At 36.1% G+C, this 14638-nt stretch overlaps 1 protein-coding gene across 1 annotated transcript in view; it reads left to right on the forward strand.

The window, feature by feature from the left end:
• Positions 1–14638, forward strand: part of PDE11A (phosphodiesterase 11A) — a 335245-nt gene that overhangs the window by 145364 nt on the left and 175243 nt on the right. Inside the window, exon 5 of the mRNA XM_069470433.1 lies at positions 822–886. Coding sequence (XP_069326534.1) covers positions 822–886 — 65 coding nt within the window. The remainder of the gene's footprint in view (positions 1–821; positions 887–14638) is intronic.

Below are 14638 nucleotides of genomic sequence, written 5' to 3' on the forward strand. Positions count from 1 at the left end.
ACTTCCTTTAATCCCAGTTGTCTCATTTTAATTGTGTGAAACTGAGAAAGTTTCTTAAAAATTATGGATTAGCTTCCTCATTTATAGAGTGAGAATAAAAATTCCTACTTTATAGAGTTATAATAAAGAAATAATCAGAAAAGCTTCCGATGTAGGGCCTAGTTTATAGTAAGAATTCAGTAGTAGCTAATAATAAGAAAGATTACATTGACATTTTCTGTGCCCATAAATCCCTTTCAACATAATAATTCTTGATCAGGGTTATGCACTGGATGTGCTGGTTTCACTGGACGAGTGTGGGAGAAAATATCCACACTAGGGATGGTTGTTGAATCTTTGGGTGGTGGCACCAAAAAGCGTACCCGAGGACAGTGGTGAGTCAAACTCAACAATGAGCTAACTTCAGGACCCTACGGTTAACAGAGGGATGTTCTGTTCTTTTTGAGGGGTGCTCTGCCCCTACCTGGTTCTCCATTGATTATGATTGGGTTGTTAAAAGAGCAGTAAAAAAATAAAATTGTATTCAAGTGAAATATCCCTTTGCCTGACCACCACAGCTCATTACACACCTCATTGTAAAACTATAAACATGTTTAGTAAAATGTATTAAACTTTGGCAATGTATGCTACGTGAGAAGTAAAATACAAAAGGCAGGAGAGAATTTTTCCTCTTCTCTCCTTTGGGATTTCTCCACTTAAAATCTCTCTTTAATCTCTAATTATTGTCATAGTCATTATAAAGATGAAAAATGTTTATTGCATTATTTTAAATTGTGAGAAAGCTTTAATTGACCTATATTTATTGTTTCTCTGTGCGGCAGGTGGTGAAGTTTACCAAATCCTTTGAACTGATGTCCCCAAAGTGCAGTGCCGATGCTGAGAACAGGTAGGGCTTGTGAGGTTCCTGTTTGTCTTTTGATGCTCTTTGGTTCTTGGTGTTGGCAGCATTGCATAATTCTTTGAGGACAGGAGTTGTTTTTTCTCTATATTAGCACGTACTGCTAAATATCATCACTCATGCATTTCAGGGCTTAAATAAAAACTGTCTTCAAAATAAATACACATACATCTAGCTTGCAATCAGTTAAGGCCAAATTTTAGCACTTATAATAGAAGCAAAATGTTACCTTTAGCTTTGAGTCCTCCTTTTCCCTGAACCTTGTAATGTTTTGAAATAAATCTTAAAATACTCTGCTGATGTCTGAACTTCGAATCCAATTCTTTATGCAAGTTAGTATGGAGTAGCAATGGAACAAACCTCCTTTCTTTAAGCCAACAGTTTCAATTTTTCTTCACATCAAAGATTTGACTAAATCTGCTCATGAATAAAGTCAATTTTTTGATATTCCCTAACTGTGCAGACAGCATAATTTTTTTGCTTTATTTTGGCCCTTTGTTTCTCTTCCTCACTCTTGTTTGCCTATATTTGGCCAATAATATCCTCTTGGGAGAAAAAAGGGTGAGAGTTGCCAGTAGTTCACATTTTGTTCCTTTGGCATCTTTGAGGCTATAAGAGGGTAAAAGTGAGGGTTGGGGACAATTGGTGAATTTCTCTTAGCTTTCCACTGCCCTGAATAACAGTTGGGCTGCTGCAAAGATTGATTCTCCTTACTCTGGTCACCTCTAGCGGAAGGGCTAAAAAATAATGAAATTGACCAAAATGCAGAGATACACAGAAAGACACATAAAAGTGTCCAGGACAGTATGATGACGATGACAATGATGACAATACTGGTAACAGAACCGTATGAGCAGCCTCCATTGAGTGCTATGTGTGCCGGGTATTATGCTAAATGCTTTCTTTGCATTTAATCCTCCAAACAATCTTTTGAAGTAGACATCATTTCCCCTGCATGACGTTGAAGAAGACCAAGGTTCATCTAGTTTAAGTAACTTGTTCAGGGCCCTGCAACCGGTAAATGGTGGCCACATCTAAGGACAAGATCACCCAGATAAGACTCTCCCAACCTCTGAACCTTGATCCCATTACCAGACAAAATTTGATATCTGGCCGTTGATCTCATATAGTGAACATCTGTTGGGTTAATGTTTCCCAAATCTAGTTGATCAATTAGAATCAAGCTTGGAGAGTTTGGTAGAAACTAAATTCTCAGGACACACACTGAGAGATTCTGATTCAACACTGCAAAAATGAAGTCCTAAGGATCTATATATTCAAAAGTCTCTCTGGGTAATACCTGTTTCAAGATGTACTATTCAAGAGTAATTTGAATTTTATATTTGTTATTGCTTTTAAGTTCAGGAAATAGAAACCAATAAATTAAAATGAACACTTCATTTACTTTCCTTTTTATCAAATGCATGAAGTTTAAAAGAGGCCTTTGCTACATATTGTAGAATTCCATTTATAAAAAATTCTTGAAAAGGCAAAATTATAGGAACAGAAAGCAGATTAGTAGTTTCCAGGACAACTACTAAGGGAGGGGTTGACTACAAAGGGATACAGGGGAATTTGGGATCATGGTAGAACTGCTGTGTATCTTGCTTGTGGTGGTGGTTCTACAGCTGCATTTGTTAAAACTTGCAGAACTGTGTACTAAAAAGGGTGAATTTTACTGTCTTCAAATTATACCTTGAAATGTAAATTAAAATGAGAAAAAGAGGGCTTTGGTAATAGGTTTTTACATTAATGAAAAATGTATTTATATTCACATCTATATCCAGTGTCAGCTAATCTATACCTAACAAAGATATTTAGGCATGGAGGGTTACTAGTGATATACTCAGCAATTTTCCTAAATAGAATGTTGTAAAATAGTATGAAATACATTAGAAAAAAGATCTATTCGTGCTGATTTCTTTAGCTAGATTCATGATCTTGTGTAAGTTATATTTCTCGTATATGGGGAAGAAAGCTTTATGGAGTTATTAAAACACAACCTTTGAAATCCTTCAAATATTGCTTCAATATTGTTATTTTTTATATGGCTGAACATGTTCTCATGGTGACTTAAGAGTTAAATACTTCTGGCCTTTGGATTATTTTTAATGCTGAAAGAACTTCCATATTAAAATGAAATGACCCAAGGCCCAGACTGCCTTTGGCAAACTTTCTGATAATAAAAGAATGAGAGAAAGAGAGAAAGGTCAAATTTTCTTTAAAGAGACATTTGAAAAGTGCCTTTGAACTTTGACATTATGAGATAGTCCTCTTCATCATTCTATTTATGGCTTTTAAATTAATGTAGAATGTTCATTTATCTCAGAAGACCTTTCCTTCATTGCCCAGTAATTTTCCTCTTGTAGACGTGGGTTCCTTCAGTCGTTTGTTGGAAGTTAAAGAAATAAAGACAAGTGACTCTAGCATTTGCTTGAGCAGTGGCATGGAAGGGACATTGAAACAGACTGTGAGTCTACAAATCATAGCCTGTTCTCAACACATTGTGAATCTTTCATCATTTAACATCTCCACTATAGATAACGTTCATTAGATACCCCAGTCTGCTGGACATCAGTCAGAAGTATAATAGTACAGATTTTTAAAGATAATTTCTATGACTTCATGTAACTGTATTTAAGGGTACTGTTTTAATTCTGATGAACTCTGGTTTGAGGCTTGCTGTTTTGGGGGAGGTTTTTTGCCTTTTAAAAATTATTATGGGTACATAATAGTTGTATATCTTTATAGGGTACGTGTGATGTTTTGATACAGACACACAATGTAAATGAATCATATCAGGGTAATTGAGATATCAGTCACCTGAGGCATTTAATGTTTCTTTGTGTTAGAAACATTCCAATTCCACTCTTTCAGTTATTTTAAAGTATACCTTAACTTACTGTTAATTATAGTCACTTTGTTGTGCTATCAAATATTGTTCATTCTATCTAATTATCTAAATATATTTCTGTACTTATTAACCATCCCCACTTTATCCCTCCTCCCGCCACCCTTCCCAGCCTCTGGTAACCATCATTCCACTCTCTGTTTCCATAAGATCAATTATTTATCATATTTAGCTCCCACATATGAATGAGAGCATGTGAGATTTGTCTTTCTGTGCTTGGCTTATTTCACTTAACATAATGTTCTCCAGTTCTATTCATGTTGCAAATGGCAGAATTTCATTCTTTTTTTGTGGCTATATAATATTCTATTGTGTATATATGCCATAATTTCTTTATCCATTCATCTGCTGATGGACAATTAGGTTGATTCCAATTCTTGGCTATTGTGAAGAGTGCTGCAATAAACGTGGGAGTGCAGATATCTTTTCGACATATTGAATTCCCCTCCTTTGGATATATGCCCAGCAGTGGGACTGCTGGGTCATAAGTAATTCTATTTTTATTTTTTTGAGGAACCTCCCTACTGTTATGTATAGTGGTTGTGCTAATTTACATTCCCATCAACAGTGTCCAAGGGGTCCTTTTTCTCCACATCCTCTCCAGCATTTGTTACTGTCTGTCTTTTTGATAAAAAGCCATTTTAACTGGGGTGAGATGATATCTCATTGTAGTTTTGATTTGCATTTCTCTGATGACTAATGATGTTGAGCATGTTTTCATATACCTGTTGGCCATTTGTATATCTTCTTTTGAGAAATATTTATTCAGATCCTTTGCTCACTTTTTAATTGAATTATTTGATTTTTTCCTATCGAGTTGTTGGAGCTCCTTATATATTCTAGTTATTAATCCCTTGTCTGATGAGCATATATAATGAGAATATATGTAAATATATTCTTCCATTCTGTGTATTGTCTCTTCACTTTTTTGATTGTTTTCTTTGCTGTCCAGAAAATTTTTAGTTTGATGTGATCCCATTTGTCCAATTTTGCTTTGGTTGCCTGTGCTTTGGAGGTATTACTCAAGAAGTCCTTTTCCAAACCAATGTCTTGAAGAATTTCCCCAAAGTTTTCTTTTAGTAGTTTCATAGTTTAAAGTCTTAGATTTAAGTCTTTAATCCATTTTGATTTGATTTTTTTATATGACAAGAGAAAAGGGTTGAGTTTCCTTCTTCTGCATATGGATATCCAGTTTTCCCAGCACCATTTATTAAAGGGATTGTTCTTTCCCCACTGTATGTTCTAGACACCTTTGTAGAAGATAAATTCACTATAGATGTGTGGATTTATTTCTGGATTCTCTATTCTGTTCCATTGGTTTATGGGTATGTTTTTATGCCAGTACCTTTCTGTTTTGGTTACTCTAGCTCTGTAGTATAATTTGAAGTCAGGTAATGTGATTCCTCCAGTTTTGTTCTTTTTGCTCAGGTTAGCTTTGGCTAATCTGAGTCTTTTGTGGTTCCATATAAATTTTAGGATGATTTTTTTCTGATTTGTGAAGAATGTCATTGGTGTTTTGATGGGAATTGCATGGAATCTGTAGATTGCTTTGGGCAGTATGAATATTTTAATAATATTGATCCTTCCAATCCATGAGCATGGAATATCTTCCCATTTTTTTGTGTCTTCTTCAATTTCTTTCATCAATGTTTTATAGTTTTCATTATAGAGATCTTTCACTTCTTTGATTAAGCTTATTCCTAAGTATCTTAGTTTATTTGTAGCTATTATAAATGAGATTACTTGATTTCTTTTTCTGATTGTTTACTGTTGGCATATAGAAATGGTACTGATTTTTGTATGTTGGGATTTTGTATCCTGCAACCTTACTGAATTTGTTTATCAGTTCTAGTAGTTTTTTTTGTGGAGTCTTTAGATTTCTCTAGATATAAGATCATATGATCTGTAAACAAGGATAATTTGACTTCTTCCTTTCCCATTTTGATGCTCGTTATTTCTTTCTCTTGTCTGATTGCATTGATAACCATTTAAGCTAAGAAATTTATAGACTTTTGTTGTGTCACAATATTTTAGTCTCTTTGATGAATTGTCCCAAGGTAACCAATAATTTTTTTTATACCTGTATTTGCATAAACCCCATAACTGAGAACAATTATACTCAGGAAGCTCTAAGTCTATGGGGAAACAGGAAATTCTTTATGGTTGGGATGGATGTTTGGACCAACGTGGCCCAAAAAGGCAAAGTTTCTTATTTAGTATTTGTTTGGGCTTCTATGTGCCCTTCCTTGATCTGGAGGGTTTGAACTAAGGCCAATGTCCAGGAGCTTTTCCCCGCTGTTCTGTTTTAGGAGTTTTATAGATTTTGGTCATATATTTAGGTATTTTATACATTTTGAGTTGATTTTTGTGTATGGTATAAGATAATAGTCCAATTTCATTCTTTTGCATGTGAAAATCTAGTTTTCCCAGCAATCCAACATCCTTTTGTACCATTCAACAAACGCTCAACAAACTAGAAATAGAAGGGAACTTTCTCAACCTGATAGCATACATTTACAAAAAATCCACAACTGACATCATACTTAATGGTAAAAGACTGAAACCTTTGCCCCTAACATCGGGAATGAGACAAGAATAATTGCTCTTTATTTAACCACTGCTATTTAACATTGTACTGGAGGTTCTAGAGAGGGCAATTAGGCAAAAAAGAAATAGCATCCAGACTGGAAAGTAAGAAGTAAAATTATCTCTATTTGTAGATGACATGATCTTGTATACAGAAAATTTTAAGAAATCCACCAAAAAACTATTAGAGATAATAAATGAGTTCAACAAAGTTATAGGATATAAGATTGATATACAAAAATTAGTTGTATTTCTACACACTAACATTGGAGAAATAAAAAATAAAATTAGAAAAACAACTTCAAAAGTGTAAGACTTTTACACTGAAAACTACAAAATATTGAAAGAAATTAAAGAAGATCTAAACAAAGGAAAGACATCTTGTATACATGGATTGAAATATAATATTGTTAAGATTGCAATACTTTCCAAATTGATGGACAGATTCACTGAAATCTTAAAAAAAACTCAGCTATAATTTTTGGCAAGATTGGCAAACTGATCCTAAAATTAATATGGAAATAAAAGAGACCCAGAATAGTTAAAGCAATCTTGAAGAAAAAGAACCAAGTGGAAGGACCCACACTCTCTGATTTTAAAACTTACTTCAAAGATAGAGTAATAAAGACAATATTATACTGGCAGGAGGATAGACATATAGATCAATGGTATAGAATTGAAAGTCCAGAAATAAGCCCATATATTTATAGTCCAATGATTTTCTACAAGTGTGCCAAGACAATTAAATGGGGAAGGAATAGTCTTTTCAACAAATGGTGCTGGTACAACTGGCTATTCATGTGCAAAGAAGGAAATTGGAAGCCCTATTTCACAACATATACAAAATTTAACTGGAAGTGAATCAAAGACCTAGATGCAAGAGCTAAAATCATCAAACTCTTTGAAGAAAACATGGGCATAGGTATTCATGACCTTGGATTAAACAATGGTTTCTTAGATAAGACACCACAAAAGTGCAAGTGACAAAAGTAAAAAATTATAAATTAAACATCATCAAAAGTAAAAACTTTTGTGTTTCAATGGCTACCATCGAGAAAGTGAGAAGACAACTCACAGAATGTGATACAATACACATAAATCATAACTCTGATAAGGGATTTGTATACAGAATATAAAGATAACTCTTACAGCTCAACAATAAAAATATAGTAAATATGTATATATGTATGTATATATACACATATATACATGGAGAGATTTATCAGTTCATGTAAATTTAGCTGTATGACATTCTATACTAATCTAGAATGTAAACTTTAAAACAAATAACCTTATTTTATAAATAACTCCATGACACTAGTGGGGTATGTGTCTATGCCCCATTTGCATGGTGCTAATTATAAGAACTAAACATCAATAAAGGGGAGGAAGCATTTGTAATGAAATTGGGTATTGTCCAAATTCATCTTAATAAACTCCAGGAAACATTTCACAAGCATCTAATCTTCACTTCTTAAACATATGTAATTTCTGCCTTTTGTTTTTCATGGCTTTGAACATGAAGACTCAAATGAAGACAAACCCTCTCATTACTCCTATTAATTTCAGACCAATGAGCTTGTCATTCTAGTAAAACTGTCACAGAGGAGAATGAAAGCTGTAAAAATGTTCCATGAACAGCAAGGCACATGAATAAGTACTGAGATCAAGTATAGCAAAGTAGTTTATGTAGGTCAGCTGCCCCTTGGATCAATGCTATGCAGCAACTCAGAAGCCTTAACAGTTGCTTTTTGTGTTTGACTTACTTTTGTAGATCTCCTGTTTAACATGCTTTAGTTAATATTTTAACAAATTGTGTCTACTCCTTTCCTGCTGTGTGTGTATGCGTATGCAGGACTTGTTGGGAAGTTGTGCCCTCAATCCAAACGTGTATGAATGTGACCATAGTGTCTTCACAGAGAGATGTGGTGGGGCTGCTTAAAACCTCTAGCAGGACAGAATCCTAACTGTGCTCTATTATCAGCAATTTTGCCAACTAGCACATTTTCTTTTTAGTACCTCTCCAAATCTCACAAAGATGCCACTGTCAGAAGCAGTTAGCATATTATCTCCTGCCTCATGAATTAAGCAGTTAAATAGAGAATGTCTCGCCTTGGTGTTTTTAATAAAAGAAAAATCTCTGTGATACAAGGAACTGATATTTATTGAAAGCTTTCTATGTGCCATGTGCTCATCAACATTCTAGTATTGTATCCTCAAAACAGCCCCACAGAATGGGTTTTATTTCCCCTATATTCCATTATGGAAACTAAAAATCAGAGATATTAATATATTACCTCTATTTTCACAGTTATTATAGGAAATGTTGGACCAAGATTTTAAAAATACCACCCAGATTTGCTTGGCTGTGAAACCAAGCAGTTGTCACTATATGACACTAAATGGTAGACACCAACCACTCACAGCAATGCCATCTGACATTTTTCTAAGAGTAACAACCCCAAAGTGACACCAACTCCAAAGGGTGGTTAATCTCATTGTTCTAATTGTACAACTTGAGGAAATGAGAGATAGAAAATGTGCTCTTTGGTTACCATGTCTTAATTTCTGATAACAAAGAATGCTTAAAATGAGAGAAGAGTGTGATAAAGTGTCCTTAGGCAAGACCTAAAAGGCAAGTCCATTAACAGGTCATGATAAACTTTAAGAACCCCTGCAACTTAGAGCCGACTTCTACCACAGGGCGAGAGCTGACAGCCTGGTCCTGCTTGCTAATTACACTCTCTCCCATTACTTTTTATGACTAAGAGATTTGTCTGATAGCCTTCAAAGATCTACTGAAGCCATTAGGAGATTATTAAGGGCCTAGTCCTGGGTGTTTGAGACTCTCCTGCTGGGGTCCTGTCTTTGAGTCCCACTGGTATTGACTTAGTTTCTTAATCTCCTAATTAAAAGACAACTTCAAATAATGTTGCACAGCTGGAGGCTTCAGGAAGGGCCCCAGAGATAGACAGGCTTACCTGAGAAAAAAAAGTAAGGAATGGAGTTTCTCTTTGTGAGTCAAAGTTCAGACTAACCTCTAATCAATGAAACAAAATGTCAAATACTACCATATATATAACCTGTAGATCAAAACTTGATTTTTGTTTGCAAAGCATAGAAAAGAAATATCTGTCTTAAATATTTCTTTGAGTTTCTGACTCTGCATCTCTCTAGGTTCCATCCTCACTGGGTAATACTCAAGCTGGCAGAAGGGCAATTGACAATCATCCCTTGGCAATGAGAAAATAGATTGTGTCTGTGTTGAAACTTCTATTCCCACCCTAATGATCTATTTTTAGTTAATGGCCACAGTCTTCATTAATGATCATTAATTAACGTGTTAGTTCAGTCTTGAAAATGGCAAATTTGAAGTGCCTGGGGATAGCCAGGAGGAAGTCTCCAGAAAGTACTTGGATATATATACACAGAGAACTCAGGACTCCAAGGGCCATTGATACAGGTGAGAGAGTTGTATTCATGGACATGGTTTTGAAGACAAATTATGCTCATGGAAACACACAATGTATTGGTTGACCTCTTCCACTGTAGCCTTATTAATGACTTCCACCACGTATCTGAGTGTTAGCTGTATTACTCACTGTACCAATACAGAAAACCCACACTTCTAAAGCTTTACTCACGGTGTAGTTTTGTCTGCATTGTTTTTTATCTTCTTTCTCTGCCAGGTGAACTCTTACTTATCCTCCAAAGACAGCTTAGACCAACTTCCTTTGTGAAGTGGTTCCCCAAATATCATTCCTAACCGAAACAGAACTGGCCCTTTTTTTCTCTGTTCCCATATCTTGCATATCCATCCATCAGGGCATTTGTCACACTCCATGGTCTCTGTTGTGGGCTCTCAGAGAGTCTGGCCCTTTAGCTTCAGCCTGTACTCCTTTCTGTACAAGCAGCAGCTAGGCTGGGCTGACATCCATATACAGATGGGTTTCCATGTGCCAACTTCTTTCAGCAAAAAGGAAAAGACCCTTATCGTTCACCTCATGCAAGATTCACACCACTCCCATCCGGCACTTAGTAGAGACCCAGCCAATGGTCATTCCTGAAAGAGTGAAATCCTCCTGGGAGTTTCTAGTGAAGACATATAAGTAAACTCTTATGTTGAGAGCAGAAACGTCAACACAGACATAGTCTAATGATTGACATTATTGTAGTCAGATGTTTTGTCTTTTAATGTAGACTGTTTTTTTTGGAGAAGTAACTCTGAAGATAGTCTTAAGTTTATTTTCACAGTTTTCTGTGCTTGAACCTTCAGCTAAGCTAGAATTTTCAGACAGATGAAGATGTTGAAGTCACTTCTCCTGGGGTATTTTGTCTTGTTTTTGTTTTGCTTGTATCGATTTCCCTCCTACATGACTGCAACTTGTCAACCCTGAGGTTTATATCTACCTCACTGGCCCTCACTTTAGGGGCAGCTACATTTCAGGAATTATGTGTTTTCTATAATAGGGCAATTCTCTGTTATTCCTCCACAGTCAATATATTTGAGCTCATGAAACTCTCTTTGAAGTCATTTTGAATCTCACATTTGGAAACAAGATACCACTGAGGAAGGAGAATCTAAACTGCAGCCCTTTGCATGAAACTCACTTAAAAACCTACATCTTGCTATGCCTCTGGTTCTAGCAAAATAATAAGATACAGAATTTTTTTACAACTAGCCTGTTATTTTAGAATGAATCCTGAACTTAAGGACGTCTGCTTTTTAGAGAGTTAAAATAAGCTATCAAGTAGTAGATTTTTACCTTTTCAAGAAGTTTCACTGAAATTTAGGTGTCACTTATATTTATTTTATTTTTCTCAGACCCTTATTTCAAGGATTTTTTTTTCTGTCTGCTGTTTTGTTTTGTTTTTTCCCCTTTAAGTCAGACTTTTTTTTTTTTTTTTTAATATCCCCACTGCAAGGGTCAAAATAGCATTATGACTTGAATGTAAGAAGCTAATAAACATGAACAAATGAATTGGTTTGTTTAAAAAAAAAAAAACCCAAACTCTGGAAACATTTGAATTATTTCTCAACTGAGCTTTGGTTATTAACAACAAATAAATGTTGTAAAGAATTTTGTGCCATTTTTTCCTCTTGTGCACTGGAGTATAGTAACTGTCTTGGTAACACACATGCATACCCACCAGCACTCACATCAGACATTCGCTTGTATGCAGTGATTGATAAGGTCTTTTCCTTTTTGCTTAGAGAAGAAGTTGGCACATGGGTATCCACCTGTATATGGATGGACAGCTAAGCCCCAGCCCCTACCTATACAGAGAGGGTATGAGAGGGTATGGGCAAAGGCTAAAGGAACTGTTTAAGGAGGAAATTTGTGACAATGTGGGCACAGGCAATATGGCGTTAGGGCCCAGAGATGAAAATGCTGCACAGAGTGTGGCAGAGAGTATTTTTCTCTCATTCCATGAAGCTTGGGCACCTTGGCATCCAGTGGCCAGCTGCCCTCAAGTGGCTTCTAAGCAGTGGGCTTCCACAAGGAGGCTTGAATAAAGAATAAGTCTCCCCAAAGACTGGAGGTTGAGAGAGGACTCAGAGGTCTCTGTGGTATTACAATTATGTACATGGCAAGTAAGAACCACTAAGTTGACATGAACTTATTTGTACCCACAATCTGGGATCAATCAAGTTATAGATGTATTTCCAAACTGTAGTGAATCTCTGTTGGTTCTGGCCCAAACTGAAATCTTAGTGTTGAATTAATTGGCCTTCGATATCTCTTGCTAGATTTTTTGGACTCAAGAAATTTGGTTACTTCAACTTCGGATATTAATTTCAGCTCCTAAAAACCCAGCAAAAAGGTGACCTATTGGGAATTATTAATCCTGACCTTTGTTGGTGGGAACAGATCTAGAATGAAAGAGGTGGTCATCCCATTTCCATCCTGCTCAGACCCAGTGGGGCACTGGGTTCTGCACTGGCTTTCACATTCACAAGGACTATTAACATGCAGGGCTATGTCTAGGACTGGCGCGGTGTGAAACTAAGGAAGGTGTGCCACAGGGGGAGTACTAAAGGACTGGGGATAGGTGGGAAAAGAACAATGTTAGGTGGACAATGCAGGGGACATGTTAATTACTGCTAAATATTTCAAGGGTTGTCATATTTCCAATCTCTCTTTGCTAAGCTCTTGCCCATCCTGAAAGATCCAGCTTAAAGGTTTTGACACTTGCTGGTAAAACCGGCTCCTTCCTTGGCCCCACCTATCCCACCATTTCTCATCTTCCTCTCCATGACTCATCTACCCAGACCCTTCCCCAGGGTCCTGCTGCAGCTCTGCTTCCCACTCTCGGCAGCACGCACTAGGTCAGCACTTTCCAAACTGTGTGATCACAGAACACTCTAAAAATTATAGCATGGAATAAAGTAAAAAGATATCACAGAGTGGGCCAGGTGTGGTGGCTCACACCTGTAATCCTAGCACTCTGGGAGGCCGAGGCGGGTGGATCGTTTGAGCTCAGGAGTTTGAGACCAGCCTGAGCAAGAGCAAGACCCCATCTCTACTAAAAAAAAAAATAGAAAGAAATTAGCTGGACAACTAAAAATATACAGAGAAAATTAGCCAGGCATGGTGGTACAGGCCTGTAGTCTCAGCTACTCGGGAGGCTGAGGCAGAAGAATTGCTTAAGCTCAGGAGTTTGAGGTTGCTGTGAGCTAGGCTGACGCCACGGCACTCTAGCCCGGGCAACAGAGTGAGACTCTTGTCTCAAAAACAAAAACCAAAAAAAGACAGCACAGAGTGAACTGACAGGTCAATTGATCCCTGAAAGAAAGGTCAGAATTCAGTTTACACCCTTTTATAAACTTAGAAATAGCTTCATTAAGTTAGATTCTTGTATCTGGTACATTATTGTGTTTCTAGATTTTGCTTTCATTGCAGCACAACATAAAATTTCACTTCTCAAAGATATAAAACAACAAAGAGAATATAAAGCATAGACTTTTTCTTGTTTGGTTTTTTGTTTTAGAAAATGAAGCTTTGTCTTCTCTTTGAAGTACTCAGTCTTTTTACTTTTCTGATTCAGGCACCATCTAAGAACTACAAGACTCAGCTTTTTGTTAAAACTTCCGTTTTTCAGCCAGAGATCCATAGAGAATAAGTTTAAGTACTATTAATGTTTAATACGCAATATAAAATGAATAATATTATAAATATATGCTGAATTTATCTGACATAGACCAGCAATCATTACAGATGAAATATATTAATGATGATAAATAATCTCTATGCTTCCCACCCATTCATGCATCAGATGATCAGTTTCTGGCATTCTCATGATGGCATAAGTTCTATACAGGCACATTTTTGCCTAACAATGACTATGTACGTGGTTAGTGTTTTCTTACATATAATGCAGTTTATACTAAAAATTCAATAGAGTTATTATTGCTGTGGTATACTCATTTAACATCTCATGGAACCTGGGGTTCCCCAGGATATGGTTTGAAACACATTACCCTAGAATATTCATATTCATTCACATAATTTCAGTCACCACCTTCCAGACCACTAATCAAACATTCTCCCTGAAAATTTTCCTTGCTAATGCTATTGAACTGTACACAATTTTGCATCTCCACAGTTCCTGGAGATGCTCAATATGTACCTGTGGAAGAAAACGTTGGGAAGGAGAGAGGGAGTGGGGAAACGTACTAATTCTTACAGCATTTTTGTAAATGTAATGTCTGTCGTGAAAGTGATAAAAGGGAAAGTTCACAAAATTGTTTAGCATAAAATTTCTTGTTCAAATCAAGTATGGATATCATTTAAATTATTAATGTTAGGGGTCTGTAGCATTGAAACAGGTTTTTCAGTAAGGTTTTATAAGCAGGAAATGTGCTTTTGTTAAGAAACAGACTCTGAAACTACGAAAATAGAGACTAAGGTCCTAAAATAGTTATTCACATAATTACTACAATTACACATAGGCTAGACATGCTTTTTTCCTACATTTAGAATTTTATAAATTCTCAATTTATTTTCTGATTTTTGTTTATTTTGAGGTTTCATTTTTCCTGCTACCAAAAGATCTACTCTTTTCAGTTAAAGGAGGCAAGCTGGGGAGGTTGGTGGGATTTTATTAGGCCACAACGTTGGTGCCCTCTTGTCAATTTTGATCATTACCTGATGATCTACTTTATGTCTGCCTGCTGGGGCCTAAACATAACCTAGAGTTGCTCTCTGGATCACAGAGAATCTATGGTTTCTATCCATGGA

The sequence above is a fragment of the Eulemur rufifrons genome, chromosome 1 (assembly GCF_041146395.1).
Source record: "Eulemur rufifrons isolate Redbay chromosome 1, OSU_ERuf_1, whole genome shotgun sequence".
Classification (NCBI taxonomy): Eukaryota; Metazoa; Chordata; class Mammalia; order Primates; family Lemuridae; genus Eulemur; species Eulemur rufifrons.